Source organism: Leucopleurus acutus (assembly GCF_964270905.1).
Source record: "Leucopleurus acutus genome assembly, chromosome: 19".
Lineage (NCBI taxonomy): Eukaryota > Metazoa > Chordata > Mammalia > Artiodactyla > Delphinidae > Leucopleurus > Leucopleurus acutus.
In genome coordinates, this window is record NC_139161.1 from 16693976 (window position 1) to 16716545 (window position 22570).

The window sequence follows — 22570 nt, forward strand, 5'->3', positions numbered from 1 at the left end:
GGAAGGGGACTCCAGGTTGCTCATCTCAGAAGTCGGGGTGATGCGCCCCCTCCCCCGCAAATCCGGGTGCCCCTTTATAACCCTCAGGAATCTTTCCATCTTTCACCAGGATAACCAAACCGGGTAAACGCCACCACAGGCGTCCTGCCTGCGAACATTTCCCAGGCTCACCCGGGGCCCGCGGCGAGGTGCTGGGGGCGGTGATACCAAGCAATTCCAGGACCTCTCTGCCTTTTCGGCAGCATTGCTGACTCACGGGTGACTTTCCGCCGTGTAGTCTCAAAGTCCTGCCTCAGTATCTTGGTCTTTCTGGGTCAGCCGCGAAGGTGCTGGCAACAACCGCGGCCTCTCTCGTTCTCGCGCGAACGTGCTCTCTGTTATGCGCATGCGTACACGTAAAACCCAACCCTGCGATGGATTTCCGTCTTATTGGGAAGCCTAGAGGACAAGTCAGGTTCTCATTAGGGTTAATTATAGGTGAAAAGAGGTAGAGGAGACGCCCAATCCCTGAGTGGAGAGCAGCGTCGCCTACTACGGGCCGATCTGGCTGACCTGAGTCCTGGTCCCTTTGCTACCACCAGTGCTGAGGTGGAAAATTGTAAACATCACCTACTTCAAAGAGACTGGAGGGAGGAGTCATCGAAAGGAGGTAGGTAAAGCCCTTATCACGATCCCTGGCACAATGGATGGTAGTTGCTATTGTTATAAGTGCTAACACAGACCAATGCCATCTCCATGCCAGGTACTATTTCATGTGCTTTACACGCATTAACTCATTTAATCCTCCCAGCGACCCTGTGAGGAGGGTACTGTTATCATCACCTTCACCGGGGAGGGAAATTGAACTGCAGAGATTACGTAGTTTGCTGGAGGTTACCCAGGTAGTCTGGAGCGCATCCAGCCTGACTCCAGAGCCTTCAGCCTTAACCACAGTGCTCTATGGCTCTCTGGAAGAGGTTGGTGGAGAGCTTCATTACTCAGCAGGTGGGGACCGAGCACCCGTTCATGGGAATACAGAGAGGTGAGTGTGACATGGTCCTTGCCCTGCAGAGGCTCCCAGATTCATAGGGAGACAGATGCCTAAAACGAAAACGATAGGAGACCTAATGTAAGAGATGTATTCTACCGGTGTGATGGGGTTAGGCTTTGTAGAAATACTGTGGGAAGGGTCTGACACTGGCCAGAGAGACCCATGTCCCCAGGGTACAAAGATCAGCTGGGCCTGGTTTCTGCCAGCCTCACAGGAAAGGGGATTCAGCTAAATTGATCAGTTGATTAGCTGATTGCTTCATTCATCCATTCATGCATTCATTCAACTCAAGACCCTCTGGGATGGGTGCTCTGGACTGAACTAGTTCACACAGAATGATTTTTAAAAGTCAGAGGAATCATAGCCCAGTTGCTGAGATGAATAAGACCACAAGGACAAACTGACACTAAAAGGGACAGGAGAATCTCCTAGATCACATTTTCCAAACAGGTAGTAAGTTGTTACTTGAGAGAGTAAATATTTTTGGAAAACAGACTAAACAAATGAAAACAAGGATCATGCCTGCAGGCCTCTCTGTGTTGCTAATACAAGATGCTAATATGCTAATGAGCACCACAAACACCTAGAGGCTGGAAGTAGCAGGTGGCACCTCCCAAACTTATTTGACACCAAAAGCCCTCCTCAGCAGGATTACGTGGGACTGGTGTAAGAAACACAGTTTGCAACTTCCTGCTCTGACCCAAAAGGTGTGCGGAAGACCTGGGAGAGAGGGTGGAAGTTAGACTGGGAAGATTCCCAGGAAGGTGACAGCTCTGAACGGGATTTTGAAAAATTCCAGGAAGGTCATGGCCAGATGGAGGAGTGATGGAAAAGAATTTTTTGGTCAGGAAAGGGGTCCTAAGACCCCTTTATCTTTGTAATGGAGGCCCGAGGAGGAAGTAGCATTTTGCTCCAGGGCAGGAAGGGAGGATGAATAAGGACCAAACAGTGAGGACAGAGATGCCAGTAGGTGATGGCAGCCGCATCTGGTTTCTGATGTGCACTGAAGAGCTCATGACTTTTCTTTCAGGAGGGAGTCCCAGCGCTTGGATGAAGGCTTGGGGGAAGAAGGTCACCTGCTGGTATTCCCTGAAAAGGCACCTGAGGGAATGCCCTGGCAGTCCAGTAGTTAGGACTCCACGCTTGGAACTAAGATCCCGCAAGTTGCACAGCACAGCCAAAAGAAAACAATGGCATAGGGCTTCCCTGGTGACGCAGTGGTTAAGAGTCCGCCTGCCGATGCAGGGGACGCAGGTTTGTGCCCCGGTCCTGGAGGATCCCACATGCCGCGGAGCGGCTGGGCCCGTGAGCCATGGCCGTTGAGCCTGCGCGTCCGGAGCCTGTGCTCCGCTACGGGAGAGGCCACAGAGGCCACAGCAGTGAGAGGCCCGCGTACCACAAAAAAAAAAAAAGCATAAACTGGCACCTGAGAGATGCTATTGCTGTAACTCAGGCAGGGTGGCCCATTGGGACAGAAGGGCAGAGAGGGGGCCAGGAGGAAAATGTGCCCTGGCTCTGGTAGGGCTGATGGGATGGGGACTCCTGGGAAGAGTGGCCTTATCTCTGAATACTGGGCAGGGCGTTCACGCCCAGTGAGGGTACGAAGGGGAAGATGGTGGCGGGAAGAGGTGAACCAGGGAAGTGAAGGCTGGAGCTCTGTTAGCTACTTTTGCCCCTGCCACCAAATGGCCAGTGGCGCCCTCTGGCCCTTGGGCCGAAAACGTGAGGAGCTGCCGGTCGGGGAGGATGTCCACCAGACACACCAGACGTGGCCATATGTTCTTCCAAATGCACATTTCTTTTCTGGCTGCACCGTGCAGCTTGTGGGATCTTAGTTCCCTGATCAGAGATTGAACCCGGGCCCTGGCAGTGAAAGCATTAGAGTCCTAACCACTGGGCCACCAGGGAATTCCCCCAAATGCACATTTTTTTATGTGTTGACATGATCCCCAGGGTCCCAGCCCTGCCTCTGCTTCTCCCAACTCTGGGACCTTAAAGCAGTCCCACCTCTGCCAACGAAGACCACAGACCACATCCTACAGCTGCCAGACTGACAAGAGTGAACTCACTCGAGTTCAAGTGTCAGTGAAAATGTAGAGCAAACATGAGAGTGCAGATGGGCACAACTTCTTTGGAAAACAGTTTAGCATCAGCTTGCAAAGTAGAACTTTCACACGTCCTGCAGCCCCAAATTTCTACTCCTGGGTAGGCACCCCTCCCAGAGAGCTACTCTCCCTCAAGTGCACCTCAAGACACTCGCCCACTGACAGGAGATGGAACAGAAAAACATGATAAAAACCCTAGCGAACTTTTTGGCCAACCCAATACACACACACACACACACACACACACACACACACACACACACATATATAACTGAATCGCTTTGCTGTACACCTGAAACTAACACAACATTGTAAATCAACTATACTTCAATTAAAAAAAATTTAATAAAATAAAATAAACAAAAAATATATATTGTCTAGGCATTCCTAGCTGGGATAACTATTATTTTAAAGTGATGGAATAGTGACTTCCCTGGTGGCGCAGTGGTTAAGAATCTGCCTGCCAATGCAGGGGACACGGGTTCCAGCTCTGGTCTGGGAAGATCCCACGTGCTGCGGAGCTACTAAGCCCGTGAGCCACAATTACAGAGCCTGTGCTCTGGAGCCCGCAAACCACACCTACTGAGCCCACGTGCCAAAACTACTGATGCTGCGCTCCACAACTACTGAATCCCATGCGCCTAGAGCCCATGCTCTGCAACAAGAGAAGCCACCACAGTGAGAAGCCCGTGCACCACAACGAAGAGTAGCCCCTGCTCGCCACAACTAAAGAAAGCCCACATGCAGCAACAAAGACCCAAAGCAACCAAAATTAAATAAAGAAATAAAAATTAAAAAAATAATAAAGTGATGGAATAAATATACAAAATTCAGAATGTGATCATGCCTGGAGGGAGATACGGGGATAGGACGGGGAGAACCCCACAGATAGATGGAATGACCTTGATCATATTCTGGTTCTTCAGGGGTGTGGTAAGGCCCAGGTTGTTTTTGTCTTGTTATTATATCCTGTATTTATGGTATGCTTACTCTCTCATGTGCATCAAGCGTCACATCATAAAAAACATTTGGTATCAGTCTGCAATCAAAAATGTTTTTAAGAACAAAAAGCATTATGTGGCCGCTCTGTGCTTCGGTTTCCTCCCCTTCCTTCCTATGGGCCAGCAGGCTCTTCTCCCCTAAAGGTTGGAAGTGTACAGTGACTGCCATCCCTGGGTCAGCCTGCATTCCACCCAGGCCGCCTGGTACCCCAGTCAAACTTTCTCACTGTGCTTAGCAGGGCTGAAATGGCCAGTGTCTAGCTATTAACTAGGGCCATATTAAACCTACACAGGCCAGTCCTAGGAACCCCCCCAAAAAAACCTCCAACAGCCACGAAATGTACAGCTTTCCCTGAGTATGGCCTTTCCTGTGTTGGAAGGAATTCAGATCTTCCTATTCCAAAGAAGCCTGGTCTGGGATAGAATATCTTATGACCCTTGATACATTGGAATGACTTCAGAACATCCTTAATTCATTTAATACTTCTTCATCTTTAACTCAGTTCCTGAGTACTATTTCATTTCTTCCTCACAACTGCCCTGAGATCGGAATCTTTGCTCCCATTTTACAGATGAACAAATTGAGGTTCACTTTTTTTTTTAACAACCCAAAGTTCCAGAGCTATTAAGTAGCACTTCTGAGATTCACATCAAGGTCGGTTTGACTCCTCTTCCTGGAACACCATGCTGCCTTCCAGCACAGAGGCTAGAAGCTCAGAGCTGGACTCTCTGGGAAATCACAGAGTGAGGGGAAAACTGTCCCAGAGAGTGGGAACCAGCTGAGCCTGGACTCAAGCTTGCCTGGGAAGGAGCCTGGAGCATTAGCCAACCAACCAATACTATTACCAGCTGTGCTCCTGCAATATTCAGGATGACGTGTGGGGCTCACTTGGGATATGAAGAAATACAAAGCAGAATCATGCCCTCAAGGGGCTGACCCTCTAGTTGGGAAGACAAGCCAGATGCACATGATGAGGTAACTAGTGACAGGGGCCCCAGGTCTTCCTAGGAGGGCCTCACAGAGGCAATGGGAATCTAGCTGGGGCTGCAGACTGAGCCTGCAACTGGCAGGTGACTCTCAATGGTGTTCCTTCATCCTACCACCCATCATAGAGGATGCAATGTGTGCCCTGCGCTATCCTTGTGATGTGGGCGCAAAGGTGATGGAGACCCAGTCCTGCCTGCGGGGCGCTCACAGTCTAATCAATGAAACGGATACACCCGGAAGGGGCTGAGCTGGGGCCAGGTGTGAAAGAAGGAAGCACAGAGAAGGTGGTGCCTGGACTGTGCTTTGAAGAACGAAGGGGAGTTCACAGAAGTCATTCCAAAGAAGGTGGGGCAAACGCAAAGGCCTGGAGATGGGAGGTAGTGTAAGAACAACCCAAATGATAAAGCAACATTGATGGCAAAGGGTGGACACCAGACACTATACTAAGTCTCTCATGTGTTACCTCATCCTTTACTCCTCGTTTTACAGAGAGAAAGCTGAGGCTCAGACAGGTTCAGGTCACCAAGATATTAAAGGCAGAACGATCTAGAGCCCAGGACTGCTGTCACCCAACGTCCAGGCTCTCCCCTGTGCAGGTGAAAGTAGGTCATAGGGTGAGGATGTGGTGGTGGGAGGTGAGTTAGGGTGGAGAGTCAGGAAGGGGCGAGATCATTCCGGGTTTCACAGGCATGCTAAAGAGGGTGGAACACCACCTGAAACTAACACAACATTGTAAATCAACTATATGTCTTTTTTTTTTTTTTTTTTTGCGGTACGTGGGCCTCTCACTATTGTGGCCTCTCCCGTTGTGGAGCACAGGTTCCGGACGCGCAGGCTCAGCAGCCATGGCTCACGGGCCCAGCCGCTCCACGGCATGTAGGATCTTCCCGGACCGGGGCACGAACCTGTGTCCCCTGCATCGGCAGGTGGACTCTCAACCACTGCGCCACCAGGGAAGCCCTCAACTATATTTCAATAAAAATTTTTTTAAAAAGAAGTAAAGAAAAAATTTTAATTAAAAAAGAAAAAAAAAGAGGGTGGAACATCACAGTCAGACCTGCTGGTTGAATGCTCTTCTGTTGGGCCATTTAAAAATGACAAAACTGGGAGCTTCCCTGGTGGTGCAGTGGTTAAGAATCTGCCTGACAATGCAGGGGACACGGGTTCAAGCCCTGGTCTGGGAAGATCCCACATGCTGCGGAGCAACAAAGCCCATATGCCACAACTACTGAGCCCAAGTGCCACAACTACTGAGCCCAAGTGCCACAACTACTGAAGCCCATACGCCTAGAGGCCATGCTCTGCAACAGGGAAGCCACCACAGTGAGAAGCCCATGTATCTCAATGAAGAGTAGCCCCTGCTCGCCACAACTAGAGAAAAGCCTGTGCACAGCAACGAAGACCCAATGCAGCCAAAATAAATTTTAAAAAAAAGACAAAACTGGGACTTCCCCGGTGGTCCAGTGGTAAAGAATCCACCTTCCAATGCAGGTGACGCAGGTTCAATCCCTGGCCGGGGAACTAAGATCCTACATGCCACAGGGAAGTTAAGCCCACACACACCACAACTACTGAGCCCGCATGCCTCAACTAGAGAGACCACGTGTCGCAAACTATAGAGCCCACACACTCTGGAGCCCGCGTGCCACAACTAGAGAGAAGCCCACTCCGCAGTGAAAGATCCCGCATGCCTCAGCGAAGATCCCACATGCCGCAACCAAGACCCGACACAGACCAAAAAAAAAAAGAAAGAAAGAAAATACATAAATAAGTAAATATTTTTTAAAAAATCAGAAAGAGAAAAAATGAATATAATCCAGCCTGGATTATATGTCTTTATTAAACAGATAAATAAAGAAAGAAGACAAAACTGACCAACTATGAAGGAAAATCCTTTGAGGCCAAGACTGTGTAAGACAAGGTCCCAGTTTATCAAAAGGGACTTGAAGCTAAGAGGTGACCACAGACTGCAAGGGAGGTAGAAGTGTTGTTGATGTAGAAGGAAGTCAGCCTACTAAGGTAGGAAGATGATGCAGAAATGGAGAAAGATGATGCGATGATGCAGAGATGGAGAAAGCAGGGCTTCTTCCAGCTTCTGTGCTAGTCAGACCCCGGGGAACCCCGTTTCCTGTCCAAGTCCCCAGGTCTGGCTGGAACACTTACAGGACCTGGGGTGAGAGTACTGAAGGAAGCCTCATCCACCAGGCGCCCAATATTTAAAAATTTCATGTCAGGTTAACAAACTGTTAAATAAAATATCTTTTCTATATATAAAATAGGTAAACAACAGGGACCTACTGTATAACACAGGGAATTATACTCAATACCTTTTCATAACCTATAATGGAAAAGAATCTGGAAAGAATATATATATATATATGTATATATATATATGTATAACTGAATCACTTTGTGGTATACTTGAAACGAACACAACATTGTAAATTAATTATACTTTAATTAAAATATATATATATTCTATCCAACTCGATGAGCTGTACACTTATAATTCATGTACTTTTATTTAGATATTCTTCAATAATCAGCTAAAAAAATTCTATCGTCTTATTCACCACCTGGAAGCCTAGGTTCTCCACGGCGTTCTGAGCTAGAAAGTGACATGGAGAGAACCAGCCCCCAGCTCACAGCCAGCAGCCCCCTCATCCCTGCTTCAGCCACACTGGTCACCCCGACTGAACCGCCAGGCTCCGTTCACAGGCCCTGCAAACGGCCTCTCCTTTACCACTCTCACCCCTAGGGGCACACACACCAGCAGCATGGCCTGACCTGATAGGATGAGCCCCAGGCAGAGGTCCGCCCAGCCGGAAGTAGACTCACAGCCACTGAAGCCAGGCTCTTCAGGGTGCCTTGCAGATACGTCTGAGGACCCAGAGCATGGCTGGGGGTGAGGTGCTGTGGGTATGACCCCTTGGGCCCCAGATTCCTTGCCCTGCGGGGAGGGGTGCAGCCTTAGGACACCAGAGTGGAGCCCTTTAAATGGAAGGGCCTGGCAGGACCCCTTTGCCCTGTTCTAACAGCTGTGCTATGCGTCACAGCACTGGCAAAAGGACGCAGAGAAGCTGGAGAGAGATCAGAAGGAGAACAAGATGGTGAAAGGTGTGCCGGAGACTGGGTCATCTGGGAGGGATTGTTCTGGAAAAAGGAAGACTCAGTGAGCAATGCATCCTGGTCCTTGAGTCAAGCTGAAAATCTACGATGAAGCTCATGACCCCAGGAGACCAAATGAGAGAATCTGGGCTTGGACTAAGTCAGGAAAGACTGCAGTCAGACCTAAGGAGGAACTTCCTGACTGTTGAGATGTGGTGTCACAGGCTGTGAAGCCTGGCGAGCTCGGCTCCAGGCAGTTTGTGTCATGGTTGGAGCTCTGGGGTTTGCCAGCTGTGGAGCCTTGGGCAATGGAGTGGATTCCTCAGGACCTCAGTTTCCTCCCTCATCTGTAGAATGGGGATAGCAAGAGTATCTGCCTCCCGAGGGTGTTGGGAGGATGAGTTCAAGTGTGTGCTGTGTTCCCTCAGCACACACCATACACAATAAATTATCAGCTGGACGTTAAATCCTGCCTCCCCACTTGCTTCCCAGCTCCTTGCTTGGGCTCTGAGAGTCTCCATTTTCTCACAGATTAAATGGGGATGAAGATGCCAATCTCATGGGGCTCTTTTAGCTTCAAGGACAGTGCCAAGGTCATAGACTCCTTCCTTACTGATAGCTGAGGAAGGCTGCAGAGTCTCTCCTGCAGAAGCTTCAGTTGGGATGGAGGACCACCCGGCCTGTGGTTCAGCACTCTCCTTCCTGAAGTCTAGGGGCTGAGGAGGGTGGTCCCAGAGGTGCAGAAGCAGAGAGGAGGTGAGAGGCTAAGAGGACACCTTGCTGGCGGATGGGTGGGGCCAGCCTGGCCCCCCTTCGCCAGCCATTCTCTGTCCCTCCATGAAGCTACCCCCACTGATGGGGGCTTAGCACACCCCAGGTCAAGCCAGTGCCCCGCTAGGGTTTTGCTGACGGGAAGGGCCTGGCTGGCAGCGAGGGCTGTGTGCGATGTTTGGCAGGGCCTCCCTCTTCCTTCCCACCTGTGCCCACAGTGACAGCAGTTCTCACGATGGCTGGGGGGCGGGAGGTGGGAGCAGCCCAGCTGGAGAGACAGGGTGGATGCTACCAGGGCATCCCGTCACCTGCAGAATGGCCTCAATAGCACTGGCTGCCTTCCAGGGCAAAGGAAGGTGGGAGGAACCAGGGGTGAAGGGAGACAGGGAAAGAGGAAAGCGCAATTGGCCAGAAATAAGAGAGCTTCCCAAGAGGAAAATTGTGTATCAGCTTCAAGTTTAGGATGAAGAAGATCACGGAGAAAAGAAAAGATGGTGACTTCCCCAAAGAAAAAGCTTCTGTAGACTTGGAGGACACTCTGACGATAAAGAAACAGAAAGAAACTGATCAGAATTCCTGCAACCCAAAACAATCCAGTGAGGGCCAGCTCTCTGATATAGCAATATTTTAAATTTATGTATGCCTTGCCTCTTTCCAGAAGGATTTGAAGTGCCTGAGGCAACAAATTCCAAAGGCAACAAATATTTATTGAGCAACTACTATGTACTTGCCAGTCACAGAGAAGACAGTGGTGTGGAGACAGTGCCTGCCCTCAAGGAATTTATAACACAAAACACATGGGATTGGGGGCTTCCCTGATGGCGCAGTGGTTGAGAGTCTGCCTGCCGATGCAGGGGACACGGGTTCGTGCCCCGGTCCGGGAAGATCCTACATGCCGCGGAGCGGCTGGGCCCGTGAGCCATGGCCGCTGAGCCTGCGTGTCCGGAGCCTGTGCTCCGCAACGGGAGAGGCCACAACAGTGAGAGGCCTGCGTACCACAAAAAAAAACACCAAAAAACAAAAAAAACACATGAGATTGAATAACAAAATGAAAATAGAAAATCAGGATTAAGGTGAAGAAGATGACAAATACACCAAGTCAAGGTCAATACAGGTGCAAGGACTGAGCTCACGTTTGACTTAGTTTTCTCACAGTCAGGACAGAAAGGGAAACATACTTTAACTGCAAGGAGGAATCATCCTAGCTCCTCAGAGAGAGATCAAGGTGAATATTGAAGTATAAAGGTCAAGTAAAAAATCATCTATTATCAGAGATACTAACACAAAAATTGTTTTGGGCAAGAAAGAGGATTCTGTCCTATTGTTTTCTGGTATGTGTGATGGGGGCTGGATGCAAAGGAGCATAAGGGATTAAGTAGAATGAGAAATCTTACAGCTGGAAGTAATGTGAGGGGTGAGAGGTCATGACTCTACTGTCTTCCTATTTCACAGGTGAGAAAACGAAGGCCCGGGAAGTAGTGACTTGCCCAAGGCCACCCTCCCTCCACTCCCACCCAGGCAACAAAACAGTCACAGGGCCACTACTGCCAGTTTCGTAGATGTGGAAAGCTTGCCAGTGACTTGCACATGTCCCCAAATAAGAGACCTCCCAGAGGTTCAGAAATAGTATCAACAAACACAAAGCAGCAGCTTTCAAGTTGAAGGTCAAATGTAATCTTGACTCAAAGCCATCCTTTGAGGACCAACATAGAATATGAATAAGTAAATTCCTGCCACAAGTAAGAAGTCCACTTTTTTTTTTTTTTTTTTTTTGGCCATGCCGGATTGCAGGATCTTAATTCCCCAACCAGGGCTCGAATCCGGGTCCCCTGCAGTGGAAGCGTGGAATCCTAACCACTGGACTGCCAGGGAATTCCCAAGAAATCCACTTTTGAGTCTGAATGGTGGTAGAAGGAAAAAGCTTTGGGCCCAACAGAGCCTGGGGTTCAGAGCACAGGCTTTGTGACCTGAGTCCTCATCTGTAAAATGGGCAGGGTTTCGTTCTAAATCATGATGGGTGTATAGGGACCGGCACATACACACCATTAACAAACATACTGACCCACGCCTGGATAGGGAAACAAGTCCCACCGAATGGGATTTTTAAGCTAAAGACTCAGACACCTAAGCATCGTGTGAGCTGTGAGGGAGAAATATGACACGGATAGGAAACATTTGCAAATGGAACTGGGATGGAAAAAATAATCCCAGGGGAACTGAGCCCACGGAGACAAGGTGCACCTCAGCTTCTGGGACGGCAGCCTACTCAGATCAGGGTCCCATCCTCTTGGGTACCCTCTGAACCCAGGGGCTGTTAGCCACGTGGGGCCTGAGCTGAGCAATGGGAATCAGTTTCAGCTGCCTTTCAAAGTCAGCAGAAGCACTGTGCTCCGAGCCCTGCACCCCGGGTCACACCCAGGGACGAGGTTTTAATTCATTCTGCTCCTCCAGTCCGCTCACGGCACTGTCGTGATTCACCGTGTGCAGCTGGCTCTCTTCAGAACCTCTTTTGCCCGCTTGCCTTTACATGCAGCACAGAGCTGTGTTTTTGTTTACTGACCCTCACCATATGCTCGGCACTGGGGGAGGAGAGCACGAGGCGGCTAAAAGGTATCTGTAGTCTGGTAGAGGAGCAGAAGACACCCACAGCCCGTGGGAGAAGGTGGTGGGAATACATGGCATGGCTGGGGGGAGGTGGGGAGGGAAGGGAGTGATGACATATTCCCTGCTTGCAGGGCAATGGTTCGGGAATCTAGGAGGGCTTCCCAAAGGAAGAGGATTTTGGTCTGGGTCTGGAAAGCAAAATGGAATTTCAGCAGTTGCGTGTGGGGAGGAAAGAGAGGAGGTGGCGAAGTATTTCCATGAACAGGCACAGAGGGATGTTGGGAGGCTCGTGGGGGATTATGAAAGGTACAGCTGATATGGGTGGAGGCCAAGCCTAGGGAGCCTCGGTGCCAGACAAGGAGTGGGGAACCATGGGAGGTTGTAGAGCAGGGGAGAGACAGCCTCAGAAAGCCAGTTTAGGGAGATACGTGGTGAGCCGGACAGGATGCAGGAGGCTGGCTCACTCCCGCTGCCGCAGCCCCTATTTGCATTCCCAGTGGGCCCTGCGAGGAGAGATTGGTTTTCCTCGGTTTTCCTCGCTGGCCCAGCTGGCTCTGGCAGATAAGTGGGACTCTGTGCCCAGGGGCAGGGCGTTTGGTCCTGTTGCTCCCATCCCCCTCACCACTGAGAGAGAGAGAGAGAGAGAGAGAGAGAAAGAGAGAGAGAGAGAGAGGGAGGGAGGGAGGGAGGGAGACACACACACACACACACACACACACACACACACACACACACACACACACACACACGGTCCTTCCTGTTTTTCCAGCCTAGCTTGAGTGAATGGTTTCCCAGTTTGCTGGTGCCCATCCAGGTGATTGGATTTCCTGACGGCCACAGACCTCAGAAGAGCCCCTTCCAGCTCCTGGCCCTTTCCCCTTACTCCTCCTAACCTCTACTCCCATCTCCCACCACTGTGTCCCTGCTTAGAAATCCTACACCTGGCTAAGCCCAGGTCAGGCCTGTGATCTCTGCACTAGTTCGGGTGAACCTGGGCATGCCCTGTGGCCACTTGACCTCCGACCTCTGCTCTCTCCCCTTGGTGTTCCCCACTGAACCTCAAGACACCCTCAGGAAGGAGCTGAGAACTCCCCTGTCCGGCTCCCATTCCTTCCTCCTCTGCTGGAAATACCAAATCTCAAGCTCAAAGACTCAGAGAGTCCTGCCAGGTCCATCCTTAGCACCCTTTGACTAGGCACTGGCTCTTACTCCTCTTTTCTGGTAGGACCAGCAATGATAGAGAGCTTCTCTGGAAAGAACTTCATGTTTCTCAAGGGCTTTCATAAAGAGTATTCCTCTGAAGCTCTTAACAGCCTTATCATGGCCCATTTTGCAGATGAGAAAACCGAGGCCCGGGGAGGTTAGAGACTCATCCATGACCTCACAGCTGTCTGAGTATAAAGTTTTGGGCTCAGTCCTCCCCACACTGCCCTGAGGTCAGCTCTCAAGTGACCGCCCCCACCCACGTACCAGACACAGATAATCCGAATAGCTGGAAGTCCAAGGCCAGCAGCTTGTTCAACTCCCCTATTTACTGAGTCAAGAACAGTGAAGGGACTTGCCTAATGTCACACTGCAACCAGTGGCAGAGCCGGGTCTCAGGTTTCCTAACTCCCTGCCCAGAAACCTCCCACCGCCCCACACTGCCCCCTCTTGTCTCCCAACATACTTCCCCTAGATGTATGGGTGTGCCTGACATTTCTGGAATTCACTCCATACACATAATGAGGCCATTTTGAGAAGGCTCGCCTCAGGGGGAACCAGAGAGCTGTCTAGTGTCCCCATCCTGACCCCTGCCAACTCCTCCCGGCTGTGCACGCTAAACAGACTCCATCGGCCTGGGCTTCCCTACCCCCTGCCCCCGACACACACCTTGCTGGCCTCAAGAACTAGAGGCGGAGTTTGGGGGTTTCAAAGCTGTGATGGAGGCTGCATGGGAACTGAGGAACAGTGGAGAGATGTCAGGCTGGTTGCCGCACGGGTCAGTGTTCATAGAGGGAACCCAGACATCACCACAGCCAGTAACCGACAGAACGGGGACTGCTTGTTAGCGGCACAGAAGTGATTTCAGCTTTAGCAGTTGAATTGTGGCAACTCCCTGAGACATTAGTTTAATGTGAGGATAAGAAAGTTTCTCTCCCTCCGATGCAAGGCTGACCCTGCCTGGAGAACCTTCTGGATCTAAGGCGGCCACTGTGCCACGTACCACAGGTTGCCTAACGCCGAAGAACTGGGTTTCAGTCTCTGAGCACAGAGCCAGATCCCCAGCCCCCAGCCCACTGAGAACCAAGCAACAGAAATGAAGCCAACTTGAAGGAAGAACCCTGAAGCAGCTGTAGGATAGGCCACTGGGGGGAAAGTATGGGGTTGCACCCTCAGGGAGATTCTAGAAACCCTCTGCCCAGGTGGGTTAGCTATTCACCTGCCCAGGAGCAGGGAGGAGACCAAGTGATCTCCAGCCCCCTCTGCATCCCAGACTCCCCTGCAGGAGTCCCAGGAGCTGGGACTCCGGCCTCTTCCCTTTTTCTCCACCCCCTTGACCCCCAGAAGCTCTTCCTGCCCCCCGGCCTAGTCTCTCATTGAGAACAGGGAATTCCCTCTCTAGCAGCATGAGACCAAGGGACCCTGCTTGGAGTTGGGGCAGCTACAGGGACAAGATCTGGAGGGGGAGGGGGTAGAAGGTGCTCCCCTGCTGCTGCCCCACTCATACCTCCACCCCCCAAAGAATGTAATTAAGCAGCAGGCCTCTGCCAGGAGCCAAGCTTTCTGCCTTCCGTCTATAAATCACCTTCTGAATCATCTCTCAGCTCCTGGAGGAGTAACTTCTGCTCGGGCTGCTCCAGGCGGCCCCAGTGCCACTCCCCCCCTCCCAACCCCCCTGCCGTGAACCTGCCTCCCCTACCCCTCCCTGGCCTAGCCCAAGGTGGCTCAGCTGGAAATGGCAGTGGCTGCAAGGGTCCAGCAAACTGTAGGATGGGAGGAGGGTTAGGGGAGACTACAGTGCCCTCTCTACCCACCCCTTTCCTGGGCAGGCAAACAGCTGAGCTTAGGTTAGCCCAGCCTAACTTCCTCAGGTTAAGTATAAAGCCACAGGCTCATGGTCACCAGTACCAAGTATAACAGGGCAAGCTGGCTCTGAGGATAAGGAGAAAACAGAGCCACGTGGGGCCAACCTGGGAGGACTTCTTGGAAGAGGCAAGTTTAGATCCGGGACTTAAAGGAGTCAAAATAGCTTGCGCACAGGGGGTGAAAATAATATGTATATAGTACTTCCGGTATGCCAGGCATTATTTAGGGAGCTTTACGTGTACTCACTCATTTAATCTTCACAACAGCCCTGTGAGGTAGAAACAGTCACTGTTCTCATTTTACAGATGGGGAAACTGAGGCTCGGAGAGGTGAACTTGCCCTAGGTTGCCCAGCGTGTGAACGTGAATGTAGGCAGCCTGGCTCCAGAGGAACGTGAGTGTTTGGGGAAAATGAGGTTTGGGGGTGCCAGCAGGCAGGCTTGGCAGTAGTGGGGCAGCCAGCTTTGGGATGTAGGTCAGATGGGGCTGCAGAATGAAAGGGCTGGGCTGCTTAAGGCAGGCTCTGACTGTCTGAATGGCGAGGGAGGGTTGGGGGAGATAGGCTCCCGGGGGTAGTGGCACTGGGGCCACCTGGAGCTCCCTGCTTCACAGCCGTGAATCAGCTCCCTGTCATAGCCCTGTAGACTCCCAGAGGCAGAAGGCATCCCTCAGGCTGCTCAAGAAAAATGAAGCCCAGAGGGAGGACAGGGCTTAAAGCACAGAAGAGGAAAGGGACTCTTCCTGGGTCACACAGCCAGTCACTGGTAAACTCCACACCCAGACACAGGTCCCTCCATTCAAGCTCTACCCACTTCCTGGCACCCAAGCAACACGAATGTGTAGCTGTAGCATCAGGATGGCACTAACCTGTGAGGAAGGGGTCAGGCTAACCTCCTCCCCCAACTAGGGACCGGGAGTAGAGACTGTCCTTTCCCTCCTTGGTGGCTGGGCAGAAAAGGCTAGAAGACCAGGTCCTCCTCAACCCCTGACCACATTCTGAAGCCAGAAAGGTCTTGGTTTTTCCCACGCTTCCTGGAAGGGTCCGATAGCTACATCCTCTGAGAAGAGTCACCTCTCCTGCCCCAACCCCAAGCTCCTTGCCTCCTGCCCAGACCCAGGAGAGAGCTATTCAAAGTCTAGAGAAAAGCCCGAGCTCATAGCTCCCTTCGCCCGCTTGGGGTCCACACACCTTCTCCATCCTACATCTGCCTGAGTACCGTTCAGGTTTGTTAGCCTTAGGTTCTGTAGTGGGAAGGATGGGAGATACCCGCTTGGCTCAGTCTGTTCTTTGGGGATTTCTGCCTCGGGCCCTGTCTGTCTGCCTCAGTTTCTCCACCTGCACCAGTGATTGAGCAGGCACCCAGATGCCACAGGGTGTGGCTGGCGGGGCCTGGCCGGGTCTGCCACTGGGGAAGCTGCAGGAAGGGGGGGGAGCGCGCCCACTAAAGGACTTGGCGCTGCAAGTGCCTCTCTTGACCTCCCCGCAAAAGCTCTTTCCACCAGGCAGCTGTCCTAGGCCCTCCCCAGACCAGAGCCCCTCAGGATACCTGGGGTGAGGGAGATGCTCAGGGCCCAGATACTACCCATCCCTCACCTCATGGTCACAGAGCTGTTGATAAAATGCTCTGAGATTCTGGGAGAATTTTCCCCGATTTCTACCCCTTCCCACCCCCCATACCTTCCCCCCCACATATTAAAGCAGGTTCTTCCAAGAACATAACTCAGCTCCGGGCTCCTGGCATTAGAGTAACATTTGACCTGCGTTTTGTCGTTGTTTGTTTGTTTGGTTTGGTTTGGTTTTTGTTTTTTAGGGAAAATGTGGTCCCATCAGAAGACAAACAGATCAGTAACCAATTTTGCTCCCTTTGGACAGCAAGCCCCGCCCACAGTGGGGGGTGGGGTGGGCAGGAGGGCTGTTAACTCACTTCCAAGAGACCTGGATTAATTTCCCCACCACATCCCCCCAGGGTAAGGCCTGCCCTGGAAGGGAGAGACCACCCGGTTAAAGCCTGGCCATCCGATCTGGTATCTGCCCATCTGTCTGTCTGTCTGTCTGTGGGATCAACAGCCTCCAGCCAGCTCAGCTCCTCGCCAGCCCCAGCCCCAGCCAGCTGTAATTCCTGCCTGTTACAAGTGTTAACACCTGGCCTGGGGCCTTCCTCCCCCACAGTCTCCAGGTGCCTCCCTGGGCCCAGCCCACTGACCCCCACGGGGTCTGACTGAACATGTTCACAAGCCTCTGAAAGGCGGGTGGAGGTGGGAGTGGGTGGGGGAGGCAGCGGGACATCGGACAGATGGGGAAACTGAGGCAGGGCTTAGGGCAAGTGCTCGAGTGGGGAAATGGCTCCCAGGATGGCGGAGAGAGAACTCAGCTGTTATTGCCCAGCTCACTGCCCTTGACTTCTGCGGAGCACTTTCACCCAAGCTGTGAAGCAGGGGCAGGCTGGTGATTCCTGAGTAAGGAAACAGAGACCCAGAGGGATGTGTCCCACAGAGGTGGGCTCCCGACCCCCAGCACAGGCCCCTTCCATCAGGGCCTCTGCCTCCGGAATGCAGCAGTACTAGGCTGGGCCCTAATAAGATCATTCATTTTTCCCCCAGGAAGGAAAAGAAAGACAAGTTCCTCTACCAGGCGCTAACTGGGACTGACAAGAAGAATTATAGAAATCAATGCTGCTGCCACTGCTTCCTGTCCCAGCTCCGCCACTACCTGGCTGCGAGGCCCTGGAACGTGTCTCTTCCTTCCATGAGCCTCTGTCTGAGGCCCCTTGTAGCTCAGGCTTCTGGTCTACCTTCTCTCAGGGCTGGGGCCTGAGCAGCACAGAACGCTTGGGATGGGGGTGCCCTCCTTGAGGGGTGATGGGGGCAGAAATCCCAGCTGAACTATTTCCCCCTAAAGTCTCTCCTAGGGAATGTGTGAGCTGGGAGGGCCAAAGAGCGCAGGCCGTGATAGGCTAAAGAACTGGTATCTGGCTGCCCTGGGGGCAGAGCAGGAATAGGAATCTGAGGCCCCTCTACTCTACTGTCACTGTCCCAGCCCTGGCCCCCTGCCCCGGCCCTGAGAACATGACACCCACCACCCTAGCTCCAAGCCCAAAGACAAACGGTGTAAGAGGGGAGGGCTGGTGACCACAGTCCTCAGACAGACAGGATGAGCTTGTGCCAAAGAAGGCTCTGCGCCGTCCCCCTTCTCCATGCTGCCCAGCCCTGGATCCCAGGTCACTGTGGCCCTTGCAGCTTCCTCATTAGACCCTTGTCTGTGTCTGCTGGACTGTCCCTCCAGGACCATGGACGCCCACCAAGCACCCAAGTTTGGGATGTCGTTCACACTTACAGGTCATATGTCTGCATACCTATCCACAGCCATGGGCCCAGCCATGGTCACTAGCACTTGAGGACAGGGTCACAGGCAAACTCAGACATAGCCCTCGCCACACTCATACTCACAATCAGCTCATGGCCATGAGCACTGATATCCATGCGCAGAGACATCTGTGGAGCTCTCCCCTCATACAATCATGAAGACACGTGCACGCATGCAGACGCGCGCGTGCGTGCAGACGCACGCGCACACACACACACACACACACACCGCTCACATGCCTGGTCATGAACATAGTCATGTGGTGTCATAAGCAGACACAGGTGCTGACCTTTACATGGGCATAGATACTTGTAGACTTTCTCTGTCTCATACACATACACACACGCTCACATAGAATCAACCACTTGCTGACACTTGTGTGCAGACACACAGTACACCCTGTCACGGGCCATGGGACCCTCAGGCACGTCTCACACAAGTTCACGTCCACAGTCATCCAGTTGCAGGTACAGACACTCCTTCACACACAGGCACACTAGTGTACAGATGACACTCCTTAGGGTCAGAGACCTACACACACACACACACACACACACACACACACACACACACACACTGCTCAGACAAAGCAGCATCCCTGTCCCCGCCAGCCCCAAACAAGCCATGTGTCCAGCGTTATGTTAGGGCCAATGTCCTGGCTTTCCAGGTTTTTCCAACATCTTCCTATTGGGTGGTCCCTATCGGGATGCTCCCCAATACACCATTACACAGCAGACCCCCCAGCCACCAGCATTGACCCCGGAAGTGCTCTTGTCCAGTTCATAGGATAGGGGAAGCTGGTCTTCCCCCCTTGGTTCCTGCAGCCTGTGGGGCTCCAAGCCCTCTCTTCCCACCCTCCCCGCCCACCCCCAAGGTCCCTGTGAAAGAAGAGAACAGCATGGCCTTGGGCAGGGGATGGGAAGAGGGTCGGGAAGGGCCAGTGGGGCAGGATTGGTTTCTGCAGCAGCCTTCCTCGCAACTGGCAAAGTCCCCAACCTGGCATCCCTGGCTGCCCCGGCCACCCTGGGGACTTCTTTATGTACAGGAGGCCTCAGGCCAGCCCATCGCCACGGGGAAGGAAGGGCTGGGCAGAAGAAAGACCTCCCCTTGGATGTCTGTCCTGGGAGCAACTCTCAGTACCCTCTAAATGGAGACCCTTGGCCATACCCTGCTCTTATTCCCATCCTGACCCCCCCAAACACCCAGACACAAATGCTGCCACCCCCAAACAGCTGCAGGCAGACTCGGGGTGTGGCCCCAAATCTCCTTGCTCTGCTCCCCCTATCCCAAGCTGGGCAAAGGGTGGTTAAGGGAAAGGGGGACACGCAGGTGGCACTCCTCTCTGACTTTCATTCCAGGGCCACAGTCCCTCTGCTAACTCACAGATCCCAAATTCTTCCTCCTCACCTTCCACACCCCCCCACCCCCTGGCCGAGCCTCTCCTACATCCAGGAGGGGAAGATTCTTTAATTAAAGTTTTCCGGAATGCAGGGGGCTGGAGACTGAGGAGAGGCGGGGTGTAATTTAGAGAACTGGTTTCAGTGTGTCTTTCCCCTCTGGCCTCTGGGACCTGCTGGGTGTCGAAGAGGCCGCTTGGAAAACAAGGGGACTCCCTGGAACTGGGGCTCCCAAAGGGCTGTTTACTCCACGGCCAGTTCCCCCACACACGCACAGCCCCCCACCCGGCCCCCGCCAAAACACCGCGCCTGGTTTCCCAGCCTTATTTACTAAAAATGTCTTTTGTATCCACATTTCTCGGGGACCGGGATCCTCCTCTCCCTCTCTCCCTTTCTCCTCGGTCCTCGGGTTTTTCCAAAAGGAACGAATTTGACATGGAGAATTGGGTTTTTGGTCAAAGAACAAACCCACCCCCTCCCAAACAACTACATTTTCAAGAAGCCCCGCTTTTGCCAGGATGGACAAGCAAGAAATGAATTAAATCTGAATTCAATGGCATCTCGGATCAGCAAATACCATATTCACTTCTGAGGCTCCAGATCCATCTAGAGCAGAGTGGGGAGAATCTGATGAAATCCACCCCCCACCCCCCTGCCCTGGGGGATCCCTGAAGCGACTGGGGTCTAAAATCTGAAGGCACAGGGGGGTTATTGTGGGGAAATCTCCTGAGGGAGGCGCCGGAGGAGGTGAGGGTGGCAATGAAGGAACAGGATGATTTTGCCCATGAAGACCCCAAAATGGAGAAGAGGAGTGGCTGGGCCCCAGGGACATCGCTGGATTTCCAGAAAGCCAACTGCAAGCAAATGGAGGGTCTTCGGGGCCCCCAGACTGGGACGGGTGGAGGGTTAGGATCTAAGAATAAGAGACATTCTGAGACGGGGAAAGTCCTCCAGCCTCTGCAGCGAGTAGCAGGGAAAATGGTGATTATCAGAGAAACCAGGAGTTGGATTCTGAAGGCGACACCAGCAGAAAATCCAGGGAGGTGGGCGAGTCGGGGTGCTGGAGGGAGGTAAGAAGAAAGGAGCCCCAGCCCTGCCGCAGCCCACCCCCAGCTAGCGTCCCCCACCTCCCTGGGGCTCCGCGGAGAAATCTGGCCGCGGGCAGATAAGAGGCGAGTCTTACCACCAAATTGGGTAGCCGGCGAGGACCCTGGTGCCACAGAGCAGGAGGCCGAGGAGCAGCCCGAGCAGGTGGGGCTCCATTAGAAGCGGCGCCGAGGAGGAAGTTTGCCCGCGACCATGAAGAGGGGGAGCGACGCCCCCAATAGTTGGAACAAAGTCCACTTGAGATTGGAAATGACTTTCGGGCTTGTCAGAAGCGCACCTCCACCCGCAGCTGCCCCCCTCCCGAGCCCAGCGCGGAGCAGCCGGGTTTGAGGATGTCAGCGAGCAGCCAATCAGCGCCCGCGGCCTAAGGTAAGAGATGAGTCTGTAGTTCAGCCTGTCAATCACGCGCCCCTCCCGCCCGGCCCACGAGTCGGGCTCCGGGAAGGGCATCGCCCAGCAAACTTGGGCAAAGCCCGCACCCCGGACACAGTGGGAACTTGGGGGGACACGGCACGTTGGACCCTCTGCTGGCGCGGGACCGCCGCGGCCCCCCGCCAGCCAGGTTTAGGGAGCCGGGGCTGTGACTGGGGCGTTCACGTGGTGCCAGGTTGGCGTGGGTATTGATGGGTGGCTCCTTTTCTCTCGGGAGACCGTGACCTCTTGGGACTTGGGCCTATGAGGAATCGAGAGTAGAAAGCACAGGGATGTTTCCAGAAGCTTCGCTCGGGCAGGACAGGATCCAGGGTCTCGGAGGGGGTTGGAAAATGCAACCCCTCCCAGCCTCCCGAGCCCGCGAGCGGGCCGGCCACGCGACTCAGCCGCGGGAGGTCGCTTCCCGGGTATCCGAGAGGCGCGCAGAAGGGTCCGCGGAGGCTCGAAGGTCTGGCTGCGGGCGGCGCCGGGGGACAGAGCCGAGTGTCATTTGAGTCTTTTGTCAGGGATCAGATCGGTATCGGGACCTCCTGCTGCCTTTGCATTTCCTGCAACTGACACCAGCAGCCAGTTGCATTTCCTGCGCGGGGAGCCGGGTCACTTTCTCCTCCTAGAGGGGTTCAGGCCCGGCCTCAGGCTCAGGTCAGAAGGACGACCCGCGGTCCCATTTGGATCTTGTGGATGAACAGTTTGGGGCGCGTGAAACGCAGTAGCCCCAATAGGGAGCAGCTGGGGTCCTCGGAGGACCTCCTTGCCATCGAGACCCCCTTCCCTGCCCAACTCTCCTGCCTGAGGCCCTGGGCTCCAACCTGGGGTTTGGTGATAACGTCCCCCTTTCCTGTGTGGACACCAAATGTATCCCAATACCCCACCCCTCGCCACAGGAAAAAAGTCCTTCCAAGGCCTCCGCGGGTTCTTTCTCTCTTCTCCCCCTCCAGAGTCAAGAAATTAGGTCTGCCTTAAGTGGTGCTGAGACTGAAGCCAGATTTGGGGGGCCTTGACCTCTGTCACCTGGGCACCTGCCCCACAACCCTGCTCCCAGGCCACTCAAGGCCCCCAGAGGCACCCCAGGCGAGGGATGGGTGCTGGAGCATCATCCCTGGGCCTGGGGCAAAGAAAGCAAGGGCAGTAAGAGGGATTGAGGGCAGTGACTCCCAGAACTGTGGCAGAAGGGGCAGCAAATGAGCTGACCCCCAGTGCTGCATGGTTGGGAATGGCAGGCCCTCTGCCAGATGGGGGCATGGCTGGAGGAAGTCCACGCCAGGGCCAGACATTCCTAGCCTTTGATCTGGGCCACCCGTGCCCATAGCTTGAACCCACGGCCCCTGCCCATCCCGAGAGCCCTCTCTGCACAAGGCTGTGATGGGCGCGGGGAGCTTGGAAAACTGGCCCGGGGGCATCGAGGGTCGGGAGAGCCGCCTGGGCTTGTCACAGCTTCTGCCGCGTTCCTAGCCCGGTGTTCGACTGGAGGGGGGGTGGGGGGGAGATGAAAGAGAGGAGGGGAGGGAAGGGGAGAAAAGGGAGAGACAGAGTAGTGAAAAAAGAGAGAGAGAGCACAAGCGGGGGCCTGAGAGAGAAAGAGAGAGAGAGCGAGG

General features: G+C 53.4%; 1 protein-coding gene across 1 annotated transcript in view; it reads right to left on the reverse strand.

The window, feature by feature from the left end:
• Positions 1 to 20699, reverse strand: part of WNT3 (Wnt family member 3) — a gene marked incomplete at both ends in the record, with an annotated part of 43310 nt that extends 22611 nt beyond the window's left edge. Inside the window, one exon of the mRNA XM_082859840.1 lies at positions 20620 to 20699. Within this exon, the coding sequence (XP_082715966.1) occupies positions 20620 to 20699 (80 nt within the window). The remainder of the gene's footprint in view (positions 1 to 20619) is intronic.
• Between the last annotated feature and the right edge of the window lie 1871 nt (positions 20700 to 22570).